The sequence below is a fragment of the Mauremys mutica genome, chromosome 9 (assembly GCF_020497125.1).
Source record: "Mauremys mutica isolate MM-2020 ecotype Southern chromosome 9, ASM2049712v1, whole genome shotgun sequence".
Lineage (NCBI taxonomy): Eukaryota > Metazoa > Chordata > Testudines > Geoemydidae > Mauremys > Mauremys mutica.
This window is the reverse complement of record NC_059080.1, coordinates 90,337,437-90,360,527: the sequence shown is the minus strand read 5'-3', so window position 1 is coordinate 90,360,527 and position 23,091 is coordinate 90,337,437. Positions and strand designations below refer to the sequence as shown.

Below are 23,091 nucleotides of genomic sequence, written 5' to 3'. Positions count from 1 at the left end.
GATCCGTCTTCTAGAAGATGAATCCTGAAAAAAAAAATGCTCAAGGCCCTTTTGAAGACCTTCAGATGAATTTCTGCCGCTGGATGGAGCTAAGAGATATCAGCATATTTGAGAGGTCGGGGGATCAGCTAGTTTTATAACTGACTGCATCAAGGAGTGAACAGAACACATCTTTCATTTGTTTATTCCCAAATTCATAAATGTTGGCAACTCAATTGTGTCTGCGGCTGTTCCAAATCAAACCCATATACACCAATGCTCTGTTTACATGGGCAAAAGGTCCTCTGTGTGGCCAAATGTGGGATTTGCAGGTGCAACATGTACCTGTCAATTTTGCAGGTGCAGGTCAGATGTCTACTTATGACATTATGTCCTTAATAAATAAATGACAACCCTATATATTATATGTCAGAGAGTAGGTAACTAAGCAGAAGTTAACACTTCAGGTGGTTTTGATTTTGTAAAATTCATGTTGGACAGATTTTAGTTTTGCAAAACCATACTTGGAGATGAAATCCAGGTCCCATTTCATCCAAACCTGCCAAATAAAAAGAGTTTATTCCCATCTAGTTTTGATCCATTTCTATAAATAGCACAAAGAATGGGGAAAGTTAAATTTTGCTATTTAAAGAAAGTCAGCAAATGTTTTTGTTCATCTATACCTGTTTGCCTGTCTTGCCTTTTAGACTGTACGTTCCTTGGGGCACAGACTGTTTTCTATTATGTGTGTGTTCAGTGCCTACTACAACGGGTCCCCACTCTGACTGTGACCTTTAGGTTCTACTGGAATATAAACAACTTGCTGAAAGATAGTTACCTTTTCTGTAACTGGTGTTCTTCAAGATGCGTTGCTCATGTCTATACCACAATAGGTGTGCGTGCTCGCCACGTGCACCAGTGCTGGAAGTTTTTCCCCAAGCAGTACTTGTAGGGGAGTGTCCCTAGTGACCCCTGGAGTGGCGCCTCTATGGCACCGTATAAGGGGCTCTGCATACTCCCTCCACCCTCAGTTCCTTCTTGCCAGAGAACTCCGACAGAGGGGAAGGCGGGCGGGATGTGGAATAAACACGAGCAACACATTTCGAAGAACACCAGTTACGGAAAAGGTAACTGTCTTTTCTTCTTCGAGTAATTTCTCACGTGTATCCCACAATAGGTGATTCCAAGCTATATCTGTTGGAGGTGGGTATGAGTTCACAAATTCTCAGGACGGAGCACAGCCCTGCTGAACCCGGCGTCCTCCCTGGTCTGGGAGACGATCACATAATGTGAGGTGAACTGAAGTCCACGTGGCAGCCCTGCAAATGTCCTGTATGGGGACATGGGCTAAAAAGACAGCCGATGAGGCTTGCGCTCTAGTCGAGTGTGCCCTTACAATCGATGGTGGATGGATTCCCGCCAGGTCATGACAGGTACAGATGCACGAGGTGATCCAGTTGGAGAGCCACTGAGTGGAGAGTGGCTGACCCCTCATGCGTTCGGCCGAGGAGATGAACAGCTGCGAAGACTTCCTGAACAGCTTAGTCTGTTCCAGGTAAAAGGTCAGAACCTGTTGTGATTTTGCACTCTATATGATTTTATGAAAATATACTAATGAGTTTGAATATAATGTAAGTGAAATATGCTTCATGCAAAAGGTCTCTTGTAAGGTATGATTACAAAACTTATACTCTCCTGAGTGTGGTCATCCTATTTGTATAAATGTACCACTCTCGTATCTGAAACTAGAAATATGAAATATAACTCTGAGGGCCTATTGTAATTATGCAAAGTGTGGGCTGTTAATGGTGGTCTGGAATCTTGATGGCTCCCATCAACCAGGACAATTGTCTGCAGATGGCTCTGTTTTACCTGTAAGTCTTCCTGTATACATGTGTGCTGGCAAGTGGGTAATGAAGTCTTAGAGTGACATGGGGCCCATTGGTACCACAGTGCCGGCCATGGAGCCCAGTGCCACTGTACCTGCTGTGGCACCGGTGGAGCAGGCTGTTCAGCCTGACTGGCCTGTCCCATCTATTGACAACTATGAAGAGATGCCGGGTTGGCGTACGACCTGCCACTGTCCCTGGACCGGGAGGAGCAGTGGCACTGGGAACGGTGCTGACCACAAGACCGTGATCTCGACGTGGAAGAACGGTACCACCGGTAGCAGCTGCTCCTTGAGCGGCTCTGGCGGGCGGATCCACGATGGTCAGGTGCCAGAGATCGGCACCCGGGATTGCGGGAGCAATGGTATGCCGTGGCGGAGTCCTGGAGCAAGACAACGAAAGGGAAATGCGTTGATGCCCGTATCATGACAGGTTACAGTTTCCTCTCAGATACGAAGACCTCCGGTGCCATCTATCGTGGTTTCGATGGGGCCCGCTCCTCAAGGTGGAGCGTAGCGTGGAACCCCTGTTAGTTGGAACCCAGCCAGACAACCTGGTGAGGGTTGATAGTGAGCAGTGTGGACTACGCATGGGACGGTTGCTGAGCGGCGAATGGCATTGGGAACATTCCCTTAACCGCGAATAGAACCAAGCAGAAGGCGACTGCAGAGATCCAAGCTTTGGCTTGCTTCTGGACTGGGGAGCCAATGGTGGTGGTGCCCCTGGTACCAGCAGGGATATAACGTCCCAAGCCACTTGCAGGGCCTCTGGTGTGGAGGGCATCTGGACATCTGGGGAAGCCTGTTCCGAATGGGCTGGGCTACTCTGCTTGACCTGAGTCGGAGGCCTGGAGGCCAACGGAGACCGAGGACTGCCCAACGTGGGTCTAGTCTCTCTCCCAGTCTTGCTCCAGTGCCGCGGCAGCGAAGACCTCTTCTTAGCCTTCTTGGCGTACCCCTGGGCTGGGGAGCGGTGCCAACTGGTAGAAGGCACTGAGGGGTCACCACGCATTCACGCCGTGGTACCTGGTGCTGACTCGGAGCGGCGCACTGGAGTCGGGGTCAATGCCGACTCCATCAGAATGGCTCGGAGCCGAATGTCCATTTCTTTCTTTGTCCGAGGCTTGAAAGATCTGCAAATCTTCCAGCAATTGCTGAGACGGGCTTCTCTCAGACAGCATAAACAGTCTGTGTGCGGGTCACTCACTGGCATCGGCCGCCTACAAGTGTTGTGCGACTTAAAGCCTGGGGCATGGGACATGCCCCGACTCGGGCGCACTAGACTAAACTAACACTAATCTAACTACTTCAACTACAGGTACTACTACGACAAATGAACAAGAGTTCCAGGGGAAAGCTGCAGACAAGCTGGGCAGGGCAGTTCCAATGCACCTTCACAGGTGACAAGAAGGAACTGAGCGTGGGCGGAGCACGCAACGCCCCTTATACTGCACCATGGAGGTGCCACTCCAGGGGTTACTAGGGGTGCTCCCGTACGGGTACTGCTAGGGGAAAAACTTCCAGCACCAGTGCACATGGCGAACACGCACACCTATTGTGGAATACACACTGTCATCATCATTAAGTCACTGTGACAATGTCAATTCTATCAAATTGTGGTTGTTAATCTATTCTGAAAACATAACTGCTCTGTATGCTCATCACTGCTTTTGCCCCCACTAAACTAAATATCTTAACCAATTAACAAAATTCAAAGATGTTAATTCTAGCCATAAACTTTCATGTTCTCCTACAGAAAAAAAAATGAGAAAGTAGCTGAAACCTACGTTAAGTACAGATACTGCACAAACTTTTTAAAAGGAATTTAATATACCTCACATATATTGTATTATGTCCATGCAAAGGACTGAATCTTAGTTGTATAGAACTTGTTTTACATCTTCATTCAAAGTATACTTTAACTTACACACCACAAAATAAATGATACTTCAGAAAGCGTAACTGGAACAATAATTGATACACCAACATGGTTAATTTCTGATGCACATCAAGAAGGTGCTGATTGTGCAATACTTTATGATGGGGGTTAAACAGTCTGGTTTTTAATTGTTATTTTGGGCACTTTATAAACCCATTTGCAAATCAGTTCATATATCAATTTTTAGCCAGGAAAAAGTACTGAGTAATGAGCTTGTCTCCAAGAAACTGGGTGCCTTAACATTTTTATTTATTCACTTTGATTTAGCAGAAGTCTTTATCCAAGCTCATGCCAGTCCTGACAATTTCAATGCCAGATTCTTGGCATCCATCACTTAAAAACACTCACTATTACATCTAGACGTCTAGTTTAGCTAGTAGACGGTAGGAATATGCATATTGGCTTCAATGACATAATTAATTATTTCTTAAGCGCTGTAATGATTTCTGTATATGGGGTTGATATTTATGAACTAAGAAGGATTACTCTGCAACATTTACTGTAAGGATATTTGCAACCTGGCAAACCTACCTTACACAGAGAGTTAAGAAAATTAATATGTTTAGCTTATCAAAGAGAAAGTTAAAAGGTGACTCAATCACAGTGTGTTCGTTCATAAACAGAAGAGTTGTTACTAGAGGACTCTTCAATCTAGCAGGCAAAAACATAAAAGATCCAATGGCTGGAAGCTGAAGCTAGACAATTCAATTGAAAATAAGGTGCACTTTTTTCTTTTTAGTGACGGTAACTAGCTGTTGGAACAACTCATCTAGGGATCTGATATATTTTCCATTACTTGAAATTTTTAAATCAAGATTGGATGTCTTTCTAGAATATACACTTAGCTCCATCAAAAGTTATGGGCTTCATGCAGAAATTACTGGGTGAAAATGTATCGCTTGTATTATTCAGAAGGTCACACTAGATGATTATAACGACCCTCTTTGGGACTTAAAAACACCTGTGAATGTATGCATAATGTGTGTCATATGAGTACAAAAGAATTGCACAGGCATGGAGGGACAAAAATCAGAAAGGTTAAGGCACAAAATAAGTTACAACTCCCAAGGGACATAAAATGCAATAATAAGAGGTTCTATAGATTAATTAGAAATAAGAAAAAGACCAAGGAAAATGTAGGTCTATTACTTAAAAGGGAACAAGAGCAAACAATGGATGACACAGAGAAGGCTGAACTATTTAATGCCTTTTTTGCTTCAGTAAGTTAATTGTGACCAGGTGCTTAACTAAATTAATATTAACAAGGAAGATCTTGAGCTAAAATAAGGAAGTTGTGGAATGCCTCTCATTGAAGATTTTTTTAAGAACAGGCTAGGGAAAAACCTGTCAAAGATGATCTAGTTATACTTAATCACACCTCCACGTGGAGGGGTGGGAGGGCGGAGGAGTGTTGGACTACAGGACCTGCTGTGGTCCCTTCCAGCCCTACATTTCTATGATTCTATTTCAATTAGGCATGTGATGATTTTTTTTAAACTGATATAGCTATATCAGTGTGGACACAGTTATACCAAGCCTATTTCGCTTTCGGAACTGGAAGAAGCTATACCGGTATACAGTAACTTGAGGGGAGAAGTTCCCACAGATGGACACCCAAAAATTGTTAATTTGGCTTGCACACAACATTCCTATGCAATGTTTTGAGACATTACCAATGTCTTAATATGATGACACAAACCAGGTATTTAATGAAGATCCTGCAAATAAAACTATGTACTTTATTGAACCAAATGTCAAAAATACACCCAAAAAGCTACAGATGAGAGGAGAACTGTAGTGTGCAATCTCCTCAAAATATATGACATTTACAGTGCAGCTCTTCATGGATGGAGCAGAAGGTAGGTACATTTCTTTGCGAGGATTGGAAGGGGCATGTTGGGGGAGACAATCTGTGTCTGTTAGCACATACTCCCCTGATCCCTTCATTCCCTCCTCTCAAGAGGAATGTTACAGAAAGGTCCTGACATGGATAATCTTGGGTTGTGCCTCTCCATCTCAGACTGGCCTGAAGACTGATTCATATTAATGATGCTCCTCTGTGTTTATACGAAACATGTATATGGACTGAATTTGCCCACTTGTGTGTGTCAACAGTGTGTACTTGTTGCCAAGAATGATGATGGCATATTGGGCTGTATTAGTAGGAGCACTACCAGCAGATTGAGGGAAGATTATTCCCCTCTATTCGGCACAGATGAGGCTACATCTGGAGTATTGTGTCCAGTTTTCGACAGAAAGGATGTGGAGAAATTGGAGCGAGTCCAGCAGAGGGCAACGAAAATGATTAGGGGTCTGCAGCACATGACTTATGAGGGGAGGCTGAAGGAACATGGCTTATTTAGTCTGCAGAAGAGAAGAATAAGGGGGGGATTTGATAGCAGCCTTCAACTACCTGAAGGGGGGTTCCAAAGAGGATGAAGCTTGGCTGTTCTCAGTGATGGCAGCTGACAAAACAAGGAGCAATGGTCTCAAGTTGCGGTAGAGGAGGTTTAGGTTGGATATTAGGAAAAACTATTTCATTAGGCGGGTGGTGAAGCCCTGGAATGGGTTACCTAGGGAGGTGGCGGAATCTCCATCCTTAGAAGTTTTAAAGGCCCGGCTTGACAAAGCCATGGGTGGGATGATTTAGTTGGGGTTGGTCCTGCTTTGAACTGGGGGTTGGACTAGATGACCCCCTGAGGTCTCTTCCAACCCTAATCTTCTATGATTCTGTGTGTGTGTGTGCGTGTGCATGTGTGTGCGTGTGCATGTGTGTGCGTGTGTGTGTTTTTCTTGAAGACTACGAAGACATAAAGCCATAAAAATATTCTAGATGATTAACAGATTCCAGCAGCTACATTAACTGTGAGCAACTCTTTCCACTTGAATTAAAAGTGACATAATTTATTACATCTTCTGCCAACTGGTTCAAGAAATATTAACACCATTGTATTTAAACTAGCAAAGACAGGAAATTTCAGGCAACTGATCATGGCTCTGATTCAGGAAAGGATCCCTATTCTGGAAAGCACTTAAGCACATGCTATGCTATCGGTCCCATCTGATCCCTGCTATAAGGGATTATTTAAGTTTAAGCTTGTGAAGTTAATTAAAACGCCCATATCAGTTGCTGCTGTCTATGATAGGCTCTCAAAGAGAAGGACACACACACACAAAATTAAAAACGTGCAATCCATAAAAATTAGCAACACATCAGCAAAGTAACTTGATTATAATTACCTCAACCCTTTAATACAGAGTCAAACATAATCTTATCCTACTCTAATGCTTCTTTTTTCTATCCCTTTTGTTGCTTTACTGCCTCAATCAGAATTGCATATATTTCTTTGCATCTTTTATGAATTAAATTTAACACAAACTACAGTACACTTAGTCTGAATATCAGGTTCTATAGAGGGACCAGCTTGTCAGTCATTGTTGACCTCCTTAAGATATGTATGTGGAGAAAGCAGAAAGTTGTGAAGAAACTGGGTAAGGATTAATAAAGCAGGAGGCTGAAACAGAGACATGATAGGGATGAGCGCTACACACACACACACTCTAAAAGGGGAAGATAGCACTTACTGTGAGAAAAATAATAATGTGTGCACTTCAACAGTGTTTTTCATCTTTAGATCCTGAAGTGCTTTACCAAGGTGGATAAATGTCATTGTAATATTACAGAGGGGGGTAATGGAGGCACTGTGTCACACAGCAAGCATCAGTGGAAACCAGGAGTAGAACCTACATCCCCTGACTTCCATTACCCAACAGCTTCCCCATCACAAAGAAGTTGGCTAGCTGAGAAGAAAAGGAACCTGGTTGATGTCCTATAGTACAAAGTGACTGGCTGTACTGTGCCTTGCTAAAAATAAACAACAACCAAACATGGGTGATGAGAGCTGTTGGTGCATGTTTCCTTCCATTATTTTCCTAGATTTCTTCCTCTCCCGCTTAAGACCTTACACTGTGAAACATTCTCTTGACTTTTATAACAGAGACAAACCCCTCTTCCTAATGAAGACCACTCATGTAGTCCTTGAAGCCTAGAAATAGATTCCAACTGTTTTACTGTTCACTGCCAATAGACTTGGTCTTGCAGGGCACAGAGAGACATCCTGCCAGCTCCCTTTCACCGAACGTTTTTGCAATGCTGCAGAGGTAATGAAGCATCATTTTAATCCTGGGTTGCAGTCACTGGATGGCAAATGTAATGTTCAAGGCTAATACACTCAGCTCCAAAAGCTTGGCATAACAAAATGGAAAAAAGTTTTCATGGCTCTCTCTTAATAGAGACGGTTATTTCTCCACAGGGTTATTTGCTTTCTGCCTGAGTCTGAGATGTACACTTTGAGGGCAGACAAAACCATAATAAAATGTATTTTTTATTAACATCTTGGAGTCCCGCTTATTTGCTTTACATCCTTGCCCAGGCTCTGCCAAAGGAGACAGAACACAATTCAAATTATCATGCAATAAACCCTATTAAATACCAACACAACAGAGCAAAGGCAAGAGCGAACAACACACACACAGCTAGTACATCATCAACTAACCAATTTGACTGCTGTGTTCTTTCAACTATTATTTAGCATGAAGTCATCTGTAAGGCAAAATATTCATTTTCCACATGACAGAAAGGACATTCTGAGGCTTGTAAAAATTAGTATATAGTTTCCCCTAAAACTTTGCAATATGCATTTCCAGCTGCTTTCTTAGAAAGAAAATATCTTTTAGAAGGTACTTTAAAGGCTTCTTTGGTGTAGATTATTATTGGTGGTCTGCAGAAATGCTTGTGAGTTGAAGAAGTGGCACTGGGTTGAGAAACAAGTACAATCTGTGGATTATTACTGCCAAGGGCAAATTTTGGGAGATAAATGTCAGTATATTACCGAAGTATCTTGGTAGAGTGTGAACCAAGATGAGAGAAAAGGAGTTTAGTACTAAAAGGGTTTAAAAAGAGGAGAAAACGAATTCAAAAAGAAAATAAGCAAATCTGTTTTTTTTTAAATAAAACCATTTAAATTATTATAATCTTGTATTTTTTCCAGTACTGTCCATCAGTGCTCAGGGCAGATTTTATATTTTATTCACTAAATAACAAGATTTTTAAAGGCACAAATGGCAGTTAGGTACCCAATTCCCATTTGGGTCTGAAAATATTCCCCATAGATTTCTGTAAAGTACCTTTCACAATGGCCCAAGGTATTTTTAGAACACTTAAAATGCACTAAGAAAGAAAGAAATTAAATAATATATATATTACTCCAAAAAATAATATAAATACCCACATCTACAAACAATGCCCTTAGAAAAATGATGAGTTCTGCAATGTGCCCTAAATATTAACAACTTTAGGCTCTGTTGGACCAAATGAAAAGGACAGGCAAGGTCCAGAGTCAAAACTCCCTCATGGAAAAAACCCTACCTCCAGCTCCTACCCACTGAAACCAAAGGACTGATCCCAACTACAAGACCATCACAATGGAAAAGAGGTGACCTTTCAGGTAGTCAGGTCTCAAACCAGTTACCCCTTTTCATTCCACTTGGAAGCCAATCAGAAGCCAGAGTGGACTATGGAGTATCAGTGTAATGTATTCTCTGTATGACGTTCAGTGGCCAGCAATATTCAGCATAAGCTTCAGCTCATGAATGGCTTTAAGGAGTAGCATCACTTTTATGCATACTCTATGAGATAATCTCAAGGTGACTAGGGTTCAGTTGCATAAAGCAAGGTCATTTCTCAGGGTGCAGAAAAGGAAAACAAAATCAATGGCTCTTAGCCACAGCTGCTACCTGAACATTCAAGAGCGGCCAGGATTTAATAAGATCCCCTAACGGAGAGCCTGCATGACAAAGAACAGATGCAGTCTCAAAGTTATGATCTTGCACATGGATTTATATGCACCAACACACTCTCACCCACGCAGAGGTCAGCACTTATTTAAGCCTTTACAGCAGGGGTGGCCAATCTCTGGCTCCAGAGCCACATACAGCTCTTCAGAGGTTAATATGCGGCTCCATAAACAGGTGCCAACTCTGGGGATGGAGCTACAGGCGCCAACTTTCCAATATGCAACAGGGTGCTCACTGCTCTACCCTGGCTTTGCCCAGCCCCCAGCCCCACTCCACTCCTTCCCCCAAAGCCCCCACCCCTTCCCCTGAGTCTGCTGTGCCCTTGCTCCTCCTCCCAGCCCCCCAAGCCTCCTGCATACCACAAAACAGCTGATCGCGGTGTGCAGGAGGCGCAGGGATGGAGGGTTAGGTGCTGCTCGGCAGTGCTGCTGGCAGGTGGGAGACACTGGGGGCAGGGAGGGAGAGAACTGGGTGCGGAGGATGCGGATGTGTTACTGTGGCTCTTTGGCAATGCACATTGGTAAATTCTGGCTCCTTCTCAGGCTCAGGTTGGCAACCCCTGCTTTACAGCATTGGTGCTTGCATCAGAACCTCCATCAAACCTGGTGGCCCCATACAGAATGATTCATAGAGTTCCCTAAAACCCATCTCCAGCACCGCTGGCTCCAGAAGGCCTAAGGAATTGGGAGGAAGCTAGAACTCTGCCATAGAAAAGCAGATTGCACTATCTGCTAGGCCATTAGACCAGCCTACAATCAAGTCTTTCATGAGGTCTTTCAAATACATATGGCTATTATAGATTCCATTTAAACTCAACCCACACATTGTTTACTGGAGGAAAAAAAGACAGAATCCAGTCTATTCCTATTAAAAATACAAAAAGATTTGATATTAAAAGAATTACAAATTTTCTTTGGTTATTTAAAATTTCAGATAATTTAAAAATTAAATGTATGTGTACACTTCAGTGGGACTTTTACCTAACAAAGTCCTAGGAGTCATTGAAATGGCCATAGGATCAGGTTTATTGTATCACAACCAGAGTCAGGTTACTTTGTCCAACCTCTTTACTTGAAAACTCATACGAGTTTGCAGAAGACGCAAAGAAAACAGATTTTTAATAATCTTATGTGGATGTCTTATATGGAATAACAATTACTGTTTTTAAGAGACCAGGCAGATTATATCCTAAAAGAGGGCATTTTCCTTAACACATTTGCCTTTTTTTTTTTTGCCTTTTTCATAAATTAGAAAATAGGAGACAATTCACAGCCTTTTAAAAAACAATATGTGTTGGTTATTCCGCATTATTTCCTGCTATGACGACAATGAGGAGAAATAGTGCCTTTTGCAGGTAGTATAAATGCACTGGGTTCTTCTCCCCACTTCTCTCTTGGCTCGTACACTACCTAACTGATTAACTGAAACTTGCTGGATAGGAGATATTTTGAGGAGTTTATTCTCTACTAAGTGTGTATGTGTAGCTTTTATTACTAGAATATAGGTAAAGATGGTATTTTATTATTTTGTATATATACACAGTTGTAAAGGGGGAAGAAGAGCATTGCTTTATCTACTGCAGAAATGGTAGTCACCTCTGGGGTGAAAATGCATTATACATTTGCCAGCATAACTACACTTTCCAATAGGAAGTGAAGAACATCCTAGCCCAGGGGTCGGCAACCGGTGGCTCGCGGCTCGCCAGGGTAAGCACCCTGGCGGGCCGGCCCGGTTTGTTTATCTGCCGCGTCGGCAAGTTCGGCCGATCGTGGCTCCCACTGGTTGCGGTTTGCTCTCCCAGGCCAATGCGGGCGGCGGGAAGCGCCGCAAGCCGAGGGATGTTCTGGCCGCGGCTTCCTGCCTCCCGCATTGGCCTGGGACCGCGAACCACGGCCAGTGGGAGCCGCGATCGGCCGAACTTGCCGACGCGGCAGATAAACAAACCGGGCCGGCCCGCCAGGGTGCTTACCCTGGCGAGCTGCGAGCCACCGGTTGCCGACCCCTGTCCTAGCCAGACTTTTGAGAATCAGGGCTATTGCCCTCATATGCAAATGTACACCTTAAAAATCAAAATTAGATTTCTGTTGCTGAAGAAACATACCTGTGAGATATAACCTGGAGGCACATGTATAGGGGGAATGGATCCATTGGGTGACATCATGGGAACCTCCGCCGGTCCTAGTTGGAAAAAAGAAAAAAAGATTTTTATTTTTTTTTTAACACACTGAAGCTCATATAAATTGTGCTGACAAACATTACCAGGTTAGAAACTTGTAACAGCTGAAATTGAACAGTTCAAATAACATTTAGTGTCTGGCTAATTTCTCTTGGGCCAATACACTTGGGCCATTGCCATATCGCTTTAAAAAAATGCTTTTAAAAAAATTGTTAAATGAATGTTTGAAGTTATAAGAGAACTAAAAATGCAGCCCTTATGTTGTTATCCACACAGCAAAGAAGATATAGGTAAGCAATAATATGACTCCCCTTCCATAGGCCACAATTCCTATACATCACTAAGGTGAATGGATTTTCCTCTTTTAGAGATCTAAGGAAATTGGGACTGCAGGTTCTAGACAGCTCCCGAGTAAAGCCTCCAATTATACCCAATTTCACATATGTGAAAGAGTCTTTTCAAGAACACACTAGGACCAAACTCTTTATCTCAGCAATTCAGACTAACCTTGGAATGTGACTTATGTAAGCAAGAGGCTTATAGCTTGCACTCAGAAACCCAGCCCCAGATGTACTAGTTCCATTTTGAGGTATCAAATACAACTACAATAAAGTAAGTGCCATAAGTATTAGATTATTACAAACTGAGCCATACAACTAAAAAGTAGCTAGGTAAAATGGAAAATAGAAATTGTTCACTCAATAATTTAAAGCAACATTTAAATAGCAGCAGTTAAGATTAGGAAAGGCAATTAATAGAGATGCAGAGCTGTCAACAACAGCAGATGTTGTCTCGATAGTAAAGTGCCAACCAAATCTCAAGGGATTTTTTTACTGGATTGTTTTGAAAAAGTATGACGCTATCTAAGTAAATTCTTATTACATATCAGTTACAAGTGATATTGTAAATAAATATTGTAGTGGTGCCTGCCAATGATGCTAGATTAATAACGTGTACACATTGAAGCAATCTATAATACCCAAATACACTTGACAAAAGTATGGGAGAACTCTGCTCCCACTTACAGCACAGTAAAGGAAAGTGTAGTTTGGTCCTATATTTCTATACATGAATTTACAGCCTTCGCTGAGGTCCAACATAGCAGCCATTTAACAGCATACCTCAACACCAGGGCCAAATTAATGCAGGGGCTTTAGGGGCTGCAGCCTAGAGCCTCAGGCTAAGGGAGGACCCTCAGGCAGCCAATGCTTCTTTTCATCCAGCAAGTCTCCACGCCACAGGCCAGACACCAGTACCTGAGCCTCGCCCCCATCCCACACAGGGCTGGAGCTGTGAGTGCTGGTTCGCCAATGTGCCTCTGCGATCCCTAGGTGAGGGGTGTCCAGAGAATCTCTGCGCGCTGCCCCGCCCCCAGTGCTGGCTCCAGTACACGGCCAATGGGAGCTGCAGGGGCGGCGCCTGCAGGCACAGGAAGCGTGCACCGTGCAGAGTGGCCTGGCCTCTCTGTCTAGGGGCCGGACATGCCAGCCACCTCGGGGAGCAGAGCAGCACAGAGCCAGGGATCCTGCCTTAGCCTTGCTGCGCCGCCAAATAAGAGCTATCCGAGGTAAGCGCCTCCCGGTCAGAGCCTGCAACCCACAGCCCCTCCTGCACCCCAACCCCCTACCCCAGCCCGGAGCCCCTTCCTGCACCCAAACTCCCACCCAGAGCCTGCCTCCAAACCTCCTGCTGCACCCCAACCCCCTGGCCCCATCCCAGAGCCCACTACTCAGCAGGACCCCCTCCCACACACCAATCCCCTGCCCCAGCCCTGAGCCCACTCCCCCACTCCAAACCCCTAGGAGCCCCACAAAATCTAATAGCCACGGGCCCACAGGAGAGTTCATCTTACCCTGCTTAACACTACCCAGCATTTTAGAAGAGGAGTCTAAGAATACTGCATCCAACAGCAAATGAAGGAGGGAATTTAGATAGGCAGAATGTAATTACCTAAATTGGAATTGGCCAGGACACTGGCACTGAGTATTCCTAAAATTAAGAAAGATTCAGCGAGATCTTTGATCACTGAAAATGGTCTGGATCTTGTTTTCATATTTCATTCAGAAGTTGGCACCAACTGCAGCAGTGTCATCTAATCACCAACCCCACTTTCTACAGCAAGCTGGGTATCTCTTCTGAGATTTCCTGTCTAAGTAGTAACCAGATCTGGCCCTGCTGAGATATTCTTGCTAAACACCTGAGAGAAACACATGACGGCTGTCAATGGACCAGCTGCAATAGAAAGTGATACAAATGGTGATGCAAGTTACACATTGGTAAATGCATCCAAGTTCCTGCCAACCCCCCAAAAGGTACAGGGCTGAGGTTATAGCACGTACAGCAACCAGCGCAGTCTTAACTAACCCAGTCTCTACACACCTTATACTATCTTGCTGTCTGGTTTTCCTTTTGCCTTCTCTGCATGTAAATTACACCAACTGACTGGCATGTACCATTTACATCCCCCTTCTGAATTTGGCTCAAATAAATAAATAAATAATTTATCATCCATCGATTTTGACATTAGGGGTTACACCAGATAGATATAGCTCTGAAATGTGATTAACTTGGAAGATTTAGCCAGACAAATAAGAATTTGATAAAGCAGTTTCTGAGACGATCACGGGACAAAAATATGTGGCCCATAAAACGGGCAAGACACTAACAGAAAAAGTGCTCTTGTATCCCCTAGCCTCCTCCCTTTTCCATACCTGACCTACCGGGGACCTCACCTGCTGTGCATTCTCTTTCCTAAGGACAAATCCCGATGAAGAATAAAGGAAAAGAGATAATCCATCTTTCCCCTTTATTTAGTTTGAGCCTAACAAATCCTGGCATTTCTTTTCCTTAAAGATCACATATTGAACTCTTTATCTTGCCTCTATTTAAATAGAAATGGAACAAAAGCAACATGGTCAGCATTAAGTAGCAATAAATTTGGGAGTATTATTGCCATCTGCAATGGCTTTATTTTAGTTCATCAAAAATATGAAGTGGTGACCAGTTCAGAGAGGCATGTATCAGAATTCCCATTTGAATAATTAGATGGGAAAAATGTAAATTGTCTATGTGGTTTCATTTGTATAACATATTTTTCAATTTCTATCCTAAGCCACTGTAGACTGTACACAACTGCCAAGTTTCACCCCAGAAGTGGTTGTATTTCAGCAAGGAAAAATTAATAGTTTATATAGACCTATATAATATCTAATACATTTAATACACACAGTCAATTTTGCTAATGGAACTTGACCCACATCACAATAATGAGGGTAAATAATTAAAATTGTCCCATGTACATATTGCGACATGAGTCATTCGTTGGGTTTTTCACTTGAACAACTGTTAGAAAAAAATTACTGGATAAATTGAAAATACCATAACTTGTAATTTAAGTGACCAGTAATTCAGTTGCTATAAAGAATTCAGTGAATGTTGCTTAATGCAATAAACCCTGTAAAACATTTCATCCATTTGAAGCCCTCCCCAAATTGGGATCCGCTTGTAGCTGGCGGGATCTAACAAGCAGTGGCTGCCGTGTGATTGGAAATAATCACATAAAAATACATGCTCCCGCTCTGAACTACATTTAAAAAGAAACATTTTTAGTACTTCCAAATACACAGCAGGCTCTAACTACTCTTCAACTAACCGAAACACACTTAACTCCACTTCCTTTAGAACCTTTTACATTAAAACATCTGCCAGTTGCTCATATGGAGCAGCAATCTTCTTGCAGAAAGAAATCAAACTCCTGTACAACAGATGCTGTTGACTGTAACGCTGCCAGTTCAAAAAAAATATCGTGTTTTATCATCAAAATGTGCACCATGCAAACAGTCTCTTAACCTCAGGCTTGACCCTTAAACTGTTACAGTCATTTGGATAACAATTTTTAAAGAATGTTAGACAGGTGAATGATTTACTGCTAGAAAATGTTTTCTTCGCTGCTTTGATTTCAAGCCTCACTAAATTACTTTAGCATACATTATTTCTTCTCTCTCATCGTTGTTATCAAAACAACTTCAAGTGGTATTGCATAACAGACAGAAATCAGCTCCAAAGAGGGACATGTCCTGGGAGCTGTTAAAGTCTGTTCTCTGTAAGAAAACCACCTCTAGTGAGTATTGAACAAATACAAAAAATTGAATGTAATTTTTAGGGAAATTAAACAACAGAGATTGGTAGAACACCAGATGTTACTCCCATTTTTCTTAAAATCAATAAATATTTAGAGTCAGAGATGCATGCTCATATTTCCTTAAGGAGTTTGAACGCAATGAATTTTATTTCAAGTTTCTGAGCAAAACCCCAAAATTCAAAGTGAAATTTAACTGAAAAAGCCAAATTTCACTTTGTTTTAATGCGCAGCCATATACTGGTGCCAGGTTTGCTTGAATGTTTTACTAAGCCAGGGCTGTCTCTCGAGTTTGTAACAAAACACAAAGCCAGAGTAGTGTGGGACACCCCTACTTCCAGCACAATAGGCCAAATTCTGCTCTAGTTACACAGGTGTAAATCCAAAGTAACTCCATTGACTTTCAAAGGCCTGCCCCCAAATGCTATGGCCAGATCTGTTCAAAATGGAGGAGTACTTTATAACGTAAGGCTAGGAGGTGTGGTTAAGTAGCAGAGCCACCCCAACACACACACACACACACACACTCTCAGCAGACAGCCAGGAGACTGGTGGAGATGTGGTGAAACAGCCACCACCCAACAAAACACAAGAGTGTGGGATATGTAATGGAGGGTATGAGTGTGCACTCTTTCTCTCCTTCCCATAATCACAATGGGAGGGAGGGTTCAAATTTATCAGACACATTAGCCAGAGGCCATTACAAGATGGCAACCCTGTGGGAAGTACCTGGGAAGATTCCCAGCATCCTCCCAAACTCTCAGCAGATGACAGGTGCAGGACTGATCTTACATAAGAACATAAGAACGGCCGTACCGGGTCAGACCAAAGGTCCATCTAGCCCAGTATCTGTCTACCGACAGTGGCCAATGCCAGGTGCCCCAGACGGAGTGAACCTAACAGGCAATGATCAAGTGAACTCTCTCCTGCCATCCATCTCCATCCTCTGACAAACAGAGGCTAGAGACACCACTCCTTACCCATCCTAGCTAATAGCCATTTATGGACTTAACCACCATGAATTTATCCAGTTCTCTTTTAAATGCTGTTATAGTCCTAGCCTTCACAACCTTGTCAGGTAAGGAGTTCCACAAGTTCTCACCAACTACTGACCATGGACCTTCCTTGTTGGTGTTCCTCTCCCCCAAGTCTTCTGCACTGCCCGTTGACTAGTAGGTTCAGTCCAGTGGCTAGCAGCTGCCTCATGAAGTTTTAAAACATTGTGCTGTCTGTAAAGTGCATCTATCTCTATTTTAATGATACACCTCTACCCCGATATAACGCGACCTGATATAACACGAATTCAGATATAACGTGGTAAAGCAATGCTCTGGGGCAGGGCAGGGCAGGGCGGGGGGGGGGGGCAGACGACTGCACACTCCGGAGGATCAAAGCAAGTTCGATATAACGCGGCTTCACCTATAACACAGTAAGATTTTTTGGCTCCCGAGGACAGAGTTATAGCGGGGTAAAGGTGTATTCGTAGCCCTAATTGTGTCATTGCTTTTTTGATATTATAATGTAATAATACTGCCCTGATGCATGAATTGTAGATTAAAAGTGTGGCTTAACAACACATTCTCCACTTCTGTCTCTCTCCAAAAATGTGTCCAATTCTGTCATGAGCAGGTTGACAATTCTACCTATTTCCCCCTCTTCCCCCAAGTATAAAGTGATGTCTTGTTTCAGGAAATTCTGCCTCAACTGCTTATAGGCTCACTCTCAGGCCATGACTCCTTTTTTAATTAATTACTGCACAGTGACATTTTTTGGCAGAGAGATCGGGTCTTTTCCTGTTCCTGCGGGACCTTTTATTTACACATTAATTAAATCTCTGTAGTTTACTCTCTTTTCTTCTTCTAAAGTATAGAGGCCAACTCTAGTACATTTTTTCTACCTTGAATAATTTCAGTTGCTTTGCACCATGCCTTTGCGCTTTGCCAACTTCTTTCTTCTCATGTGGAATCACATAGCATCTTTCAAATGAGGCCTCACGAGCACACTCTACAATGGCACTGTGTTATTCTTCCTTCCTCCACTCTTCCACCTAAATGTATTACTTGCCTTGTTTTTATTTCTAAACAACATTCAGAGTACAATATTATTCACAGTGTGTTCCAGGATCTGGGCATAGGCTCTGTTGTGTGATACCGTTAACCATTTTACCGCGACCTATTATTAGGACTCGGAATCCACCTGGCTTCAGAATAAAACTTCACATTCAGACCACATTCACTGAAAGCTTCACTAAGTTTCATGAATTTCACAAGAGAATTTGGGCCAACGTACAATCTTACATTGAAATTAGTGAAATTAATGGAGAAATTACCTGAAACTTGTTGATTTCAGCTGAGTTTCACTTTGAAATTGAGAGCTGCTGGGAAGTCAAAATTTAGGAGGAGTGTGAACTTACATGGATTGGCTCAGTAAACACTGACATAAATCCCTGCAAACATAAATCCCTGCAAAGTAAATCCCCTGAGTTTTCTTTAGCTTTATGATTATAATTTGAACAGAAAAAGTGCTATGCATCACTCCCATTCACACTAAAATTTATATGATCTCTTCTTGGAATACAGGGCATGTCTCGGGAAACGCATCTGTTAGGCAAGAGGTGTGACCAAAATGGGGGGAAGATAATTAAAGGGCATGTTGGCCGGTGATATACACCTGCTTCTCTAAAACAAATGACCAGAACTTTTTCAGAGAACAGAGCAACCCAGGTCTCTCTGACCTTGGCAGCAATCCAAGAGTTTGCTGTTTCCACATGGATGAGCAGCTGTTCCAGAACAATTTCCTCAATGAAGCAGGCACAAACAGGATCTCCTTCACTATTGTGAATATAAGTCTTCTCTTTACACTCCATTATCATCAAATAAACCTATCATCTACTATAAGGGGGACACTGCAAAGGAGAATCAGACTCGTCTGTTCAGCTCTTAGGCGAATGGGCTTGCTTCCCTTAGCGCATCAAGTTCCAATACTGTTTTTTTCTTTGCCTACACAGTGAAGTTGTGTTAGTTAGCACATGTTTGCTATGGCGTGATAAAAAGTTTAAGTCATTCAGACCATTATAAAAAATCCTAACTCTTCATACGAACATAAGTATGGCCATACTGGGTCAGACCAAAGGTCCATCCAGCCCAGTATCCTGTCTACTGACAGTGGCCAATGCCAGGTGCTCCAGAGGGAGTGAACCTAACAGGAAATGATCAAGTGATCTCTCTCCTGCCATCCACCTCCACCCTCTGACAAACAGAGGCTAGGAACGCCATTCCTTACCCATCCTGGCTAATAGCCATTAATGGACTTAACCTCAATGAATTTATCTAGTTCTCTTTTAAACCCCATTGTAGTCCTAGCCTTCACAACCTCCTCAGGTACGGAGTTCACAGTTTGACTGTGCGCTGTGTGAAGAAGAACTTCCTTTTATTTGTTTTAAACCTGCTGCCCATTAATTTCATTTGGTGGCCCCTAGTTCTTATATTATGGGAACAAGTAAATAACTTTTCCTTATTCACTTTCTCCACATCACTCATGATTTTATATACCTCTATCATATCCCCCCTTAGTCTCCTCTTTTCCAAGCTGAAAAGTCCTAGACTCTAATCACTCCTCAAATGGAACCCATTTCAAACCCCTAATCATATTAGTTGCCCTTCTCTGAACCTTTTCTAATGCCAGTATATCTTTTTTGAGATGAGGAGTCCACATCTGTATGCAGTATTCAAGATGTGGGCAGACCATGGATTTATATAAGGGCAATAAGATATTCTCCATCTTATTCTCTATCCCTTTTTTAATGATTCCTAGCATCCTGTTTGCTTTTTTTGATTGCCGCGGCACACTGCGTGGACGTCTTCAGAGAATTATCCACAATGACTCCAAGATCTCTTTCCTGATTAGTTGTAGCTAAATTAGCCACCACCATATTGTATGTATAGTTGGGTTTATTTTTTCCACCATATTTATCTCAAATACCTGTTGTCTACAACAAGGTGCCACAGTTTTAAGGTGAGATATTTCACAAACCATCAGGGCTATATCAGATGTTGTATATGTTACTGGAAAACCATGACTCATAGTTGTCTAATGAGTTGGAGCTTTTGAACCTGATTCTCCACTGCCTTGCCCCTTGTGAAGTCATTTACACCTGTGCATAGTAGGTGTAAAATGTTACTAAATCAGAATGGCAGTGATTTCTATGCACTTGGCTCTCTCCCTGCACAGGTGTAAATGACATCACAAGGTGTAGGGTAGTGGAAAAATCAGGCCCTCTGTCTCTAATCTTGGTTAGCGTGACACTGGATCTTAATGTCAGTTGTCCAGAACTAAATGTTTCCAGTCCCAGATTTTGGATTAGATTCCAAGTTCAGGAGAAAAAAGGAGAAACTTTTTTTGGTGGCAGGTGCTTGAAAGGAAAAAAAGACCAGCTATTTGTAAGCTTCTAAGGGCGGGGTTGGAAAATGAGAAACAATCCTCTATGATAAATCAGTGTTAGTGCAGGTGAGGCACTCAGAAGTGCAAAATAAATACAGTAATACAATCTATCAAAATACAGAAATAGTAAAGGAATTTATCACATGGCTTATCACCTCATAAACACACACATTATACATATATAGACACATGCTGTACACACATACACAGCAGTCAACACTGAAAAGTCCTTAAATGATGCAGAGATGGGAGCCACATAACCATCTGGATATATAAACTGATGTGACACACAAAGGCAGTAGTATACCACAGTGCATCAGCTGCTGGTTAATATCTCCCGCTTCCTGAGATTAAAAATGAATGAGTGTGTGGTAACTGCTGACTTAATAATGAACACCTCTGTGTACACAGACGGACAGACAAGTAATCCATTAGGATGCATACACAACACACTCGCACAGAATATGCACACAGATTCTAATCTGTCTTGTACCTTGTCTAGTCATATACATTATAATTGGCATTTAAACAAAAGTGCATTTTCTTAAGATTACCAAAAAATAAAAATAAAAAAAAAATAAAGGCAGTCGTCTTCTGTGGTAATAATGTATTTAGGTGCTGAAAAATGATAGGCCATATCTCTTCAAAAATGTGATCATTTTGGGACAATTTTGGGGGATAATGTCTCAGAAATCTACAGGACTTTCAGTTTTGTCCTGCTCTGAGATTTATAAACAAAGGGTGAAATCCTGGCTCCAATGAAGTCAATGGAAGCATTTGTAGCCTCAGAAAAAGGATGGACGAAGGTATCATAACCTTACACATTAGAGGCACTGGGTGTCACACATACGTATCAAAGCTTTAGGTTAAAAACAGGTATGTTCTACAGCAGGGGTCGGCAACCTATGGCACGCGTGCCAAAGATGGCATGCGAGCCGATTTTTAATGGCACATTGCTGCCTGCCGGGACCCCAGCATGCCATTAAAAACCCCGCCCAGTCCGGCCTGCTCTCCTCTGACCTCCGCTCCCCCGGCGGGGGCAGGGAGCAGAAGCATAGGCATGCGCACGGGGTGGGCAAATGGCCCCACTCTCCCAGCGCGGCAAGCCGCGGGCTCTGCGCTCTCGGGCCCAAGTGCTCGGTTGAGCACAGCAAGCCGCCAGCCCCTCCCCTGGAGCCCTGCCACCGCGCACGCAGCACTCTGGGGGTCAGGGCTGCGTGCTCCCGCGGGGCAGTGTTTGGCTCCACGGGGGGGCAGACACGCTCCCCGCTCAACTGGACAAGGAGCGGGGAGGGGGTTGGAGGTTCTGAGGGGGGCAGTCACCCAGCCCTCTTCCCTGAGCCCCACACCCCTGCACACACCCCAGGCCCCTGCCCTGAGCCCTGTATCTCCCTCATACACATCCAGCCCTCTGCTTGACTCCTGAACACCCCGCCACAACCCCAGCCCTGACTCTGGCACCCCCACATATACCCAGCCCCTCCCCTCCACCCTGACACCTGCACCCCCCTCACATGCCCCCAGCCCTCTGCCCTGACTCTTGCACTCCCCCACATCCCCATCCTGAGCACCAAACGGGAGCTCCTGCACCCCCCCACATTCCCACCTGCACCTCTCGCATCAAATGGGAGCTGCCCAGGTAAGTGCCCACACCCAAACCTCCTGCCCCAACCCTGAGCCCCCTCCCTCATTCTAGCTCCTGGCCAGACTCTTCACCCTCAGCCCTGTGGTCAGTTCACTCCCACCCTCAGCTCAGTGCAGAGAGAGGAAGAGAATGGGCCAGAACCAGGGAGAAGGTAGGTACCCACTGTATGTGGGCAGGGCTGGGACCCCAGACTGGCAGTGGGCTGAGCCGATCCGGCAGCCAGGATCCCGGCTGGCAGGAGCCAGCAGATGGAACCCCTGAGTGGCAGTGGGGCTGAGCTGCTCAGCCCACTGCCGGTCTGGGGTCCCGGCCGCCGGCCCCACACAGCCTGCTGCTGGTCTGGGGTTCTGGCTGCCGGACCCTTGCCAGCCGGGGTCCCGGCCACAGGCCCCACTCAGCCCACTGCCAGCCGAGGTGAACAGAACCCCAGACCAGCAGCGGGCTGAGCGGGCCGGTGGCGTAAGATCAACATTTTAATTTAATTTTAAATGAAGCTTCTTAAACATTTTGAAAACCTTGTTTATTTTACAATACAACACTAGTTTATTTATATAATATACAGACTTATAGAGAGAGACCTTCTAAAAAACGTTAAAATGGGCGAAACCTTAAATTAGAGTGAATAAATGAAGACTCGGCACAGCACTGCTGAAAGGCTGCCGACCTCTATTCTAGTCAAAATGAATGAATTTAATAAGTTCCTAGCCATAGGGTGCAATATTTTTGAAGTTCTTGTTAAAATCTTCATAGACAGTCTTATAAAAATGTTTTTTATCTGACCTGCATGTTTATTCGGTATATAGTATGGCAGTTTGGTGACGGATGGGCACATGGTTAAGGCCATCTGGATATTTCTAAGGATGCCGGCCAAACTTTGTTGTTGCTGTTGTTTTTGAATCTATAACTTAAAACAACATTGACATTTGTGCTGATTTAAAAAAACGACAATGATTCCTTAAGGGTTTCCCCTTTACCCTTAAGAAAATTATGGATATTCTAAACCTTAATTCCAGTTTAATTACATTAGACT

The 23,091-nt window shown here is 43.5% G+C and overlaps 1 protein-coding gene across 7 annotated transcripts in view; it reads right to left on the bottom strand.

Annotated features, from left to right (window-relative positions):
* FNDC3B (fibronectin type III domain containing 3B) overlaps nucleotides 1-23,091 on the bottom strand; it is a 364,378-nt gene that overhangs the window by 176,575 nt on the left and 164,712 nt on the right. For 6 of the 7 annotated variants that reach the window (XM_045030459.1, XM_045030460.1, XM_045030461.1 and 3 more), the window contains one exon: nucleotides 11,764-11,840. In XM_045030459.1, the coding sequence (XP_044886394.1) occupies nucleotides 11,764-11,840 (77 nt within the window). Of the gene's footprint in view, nucleotides 1-11,763; nucleotides 11,841-18,305; nucleotides 18,321-23,091 lie in introns of those variants that run through there. The other variant, XM_045030464.1, reaches the window with a different exon arrangement.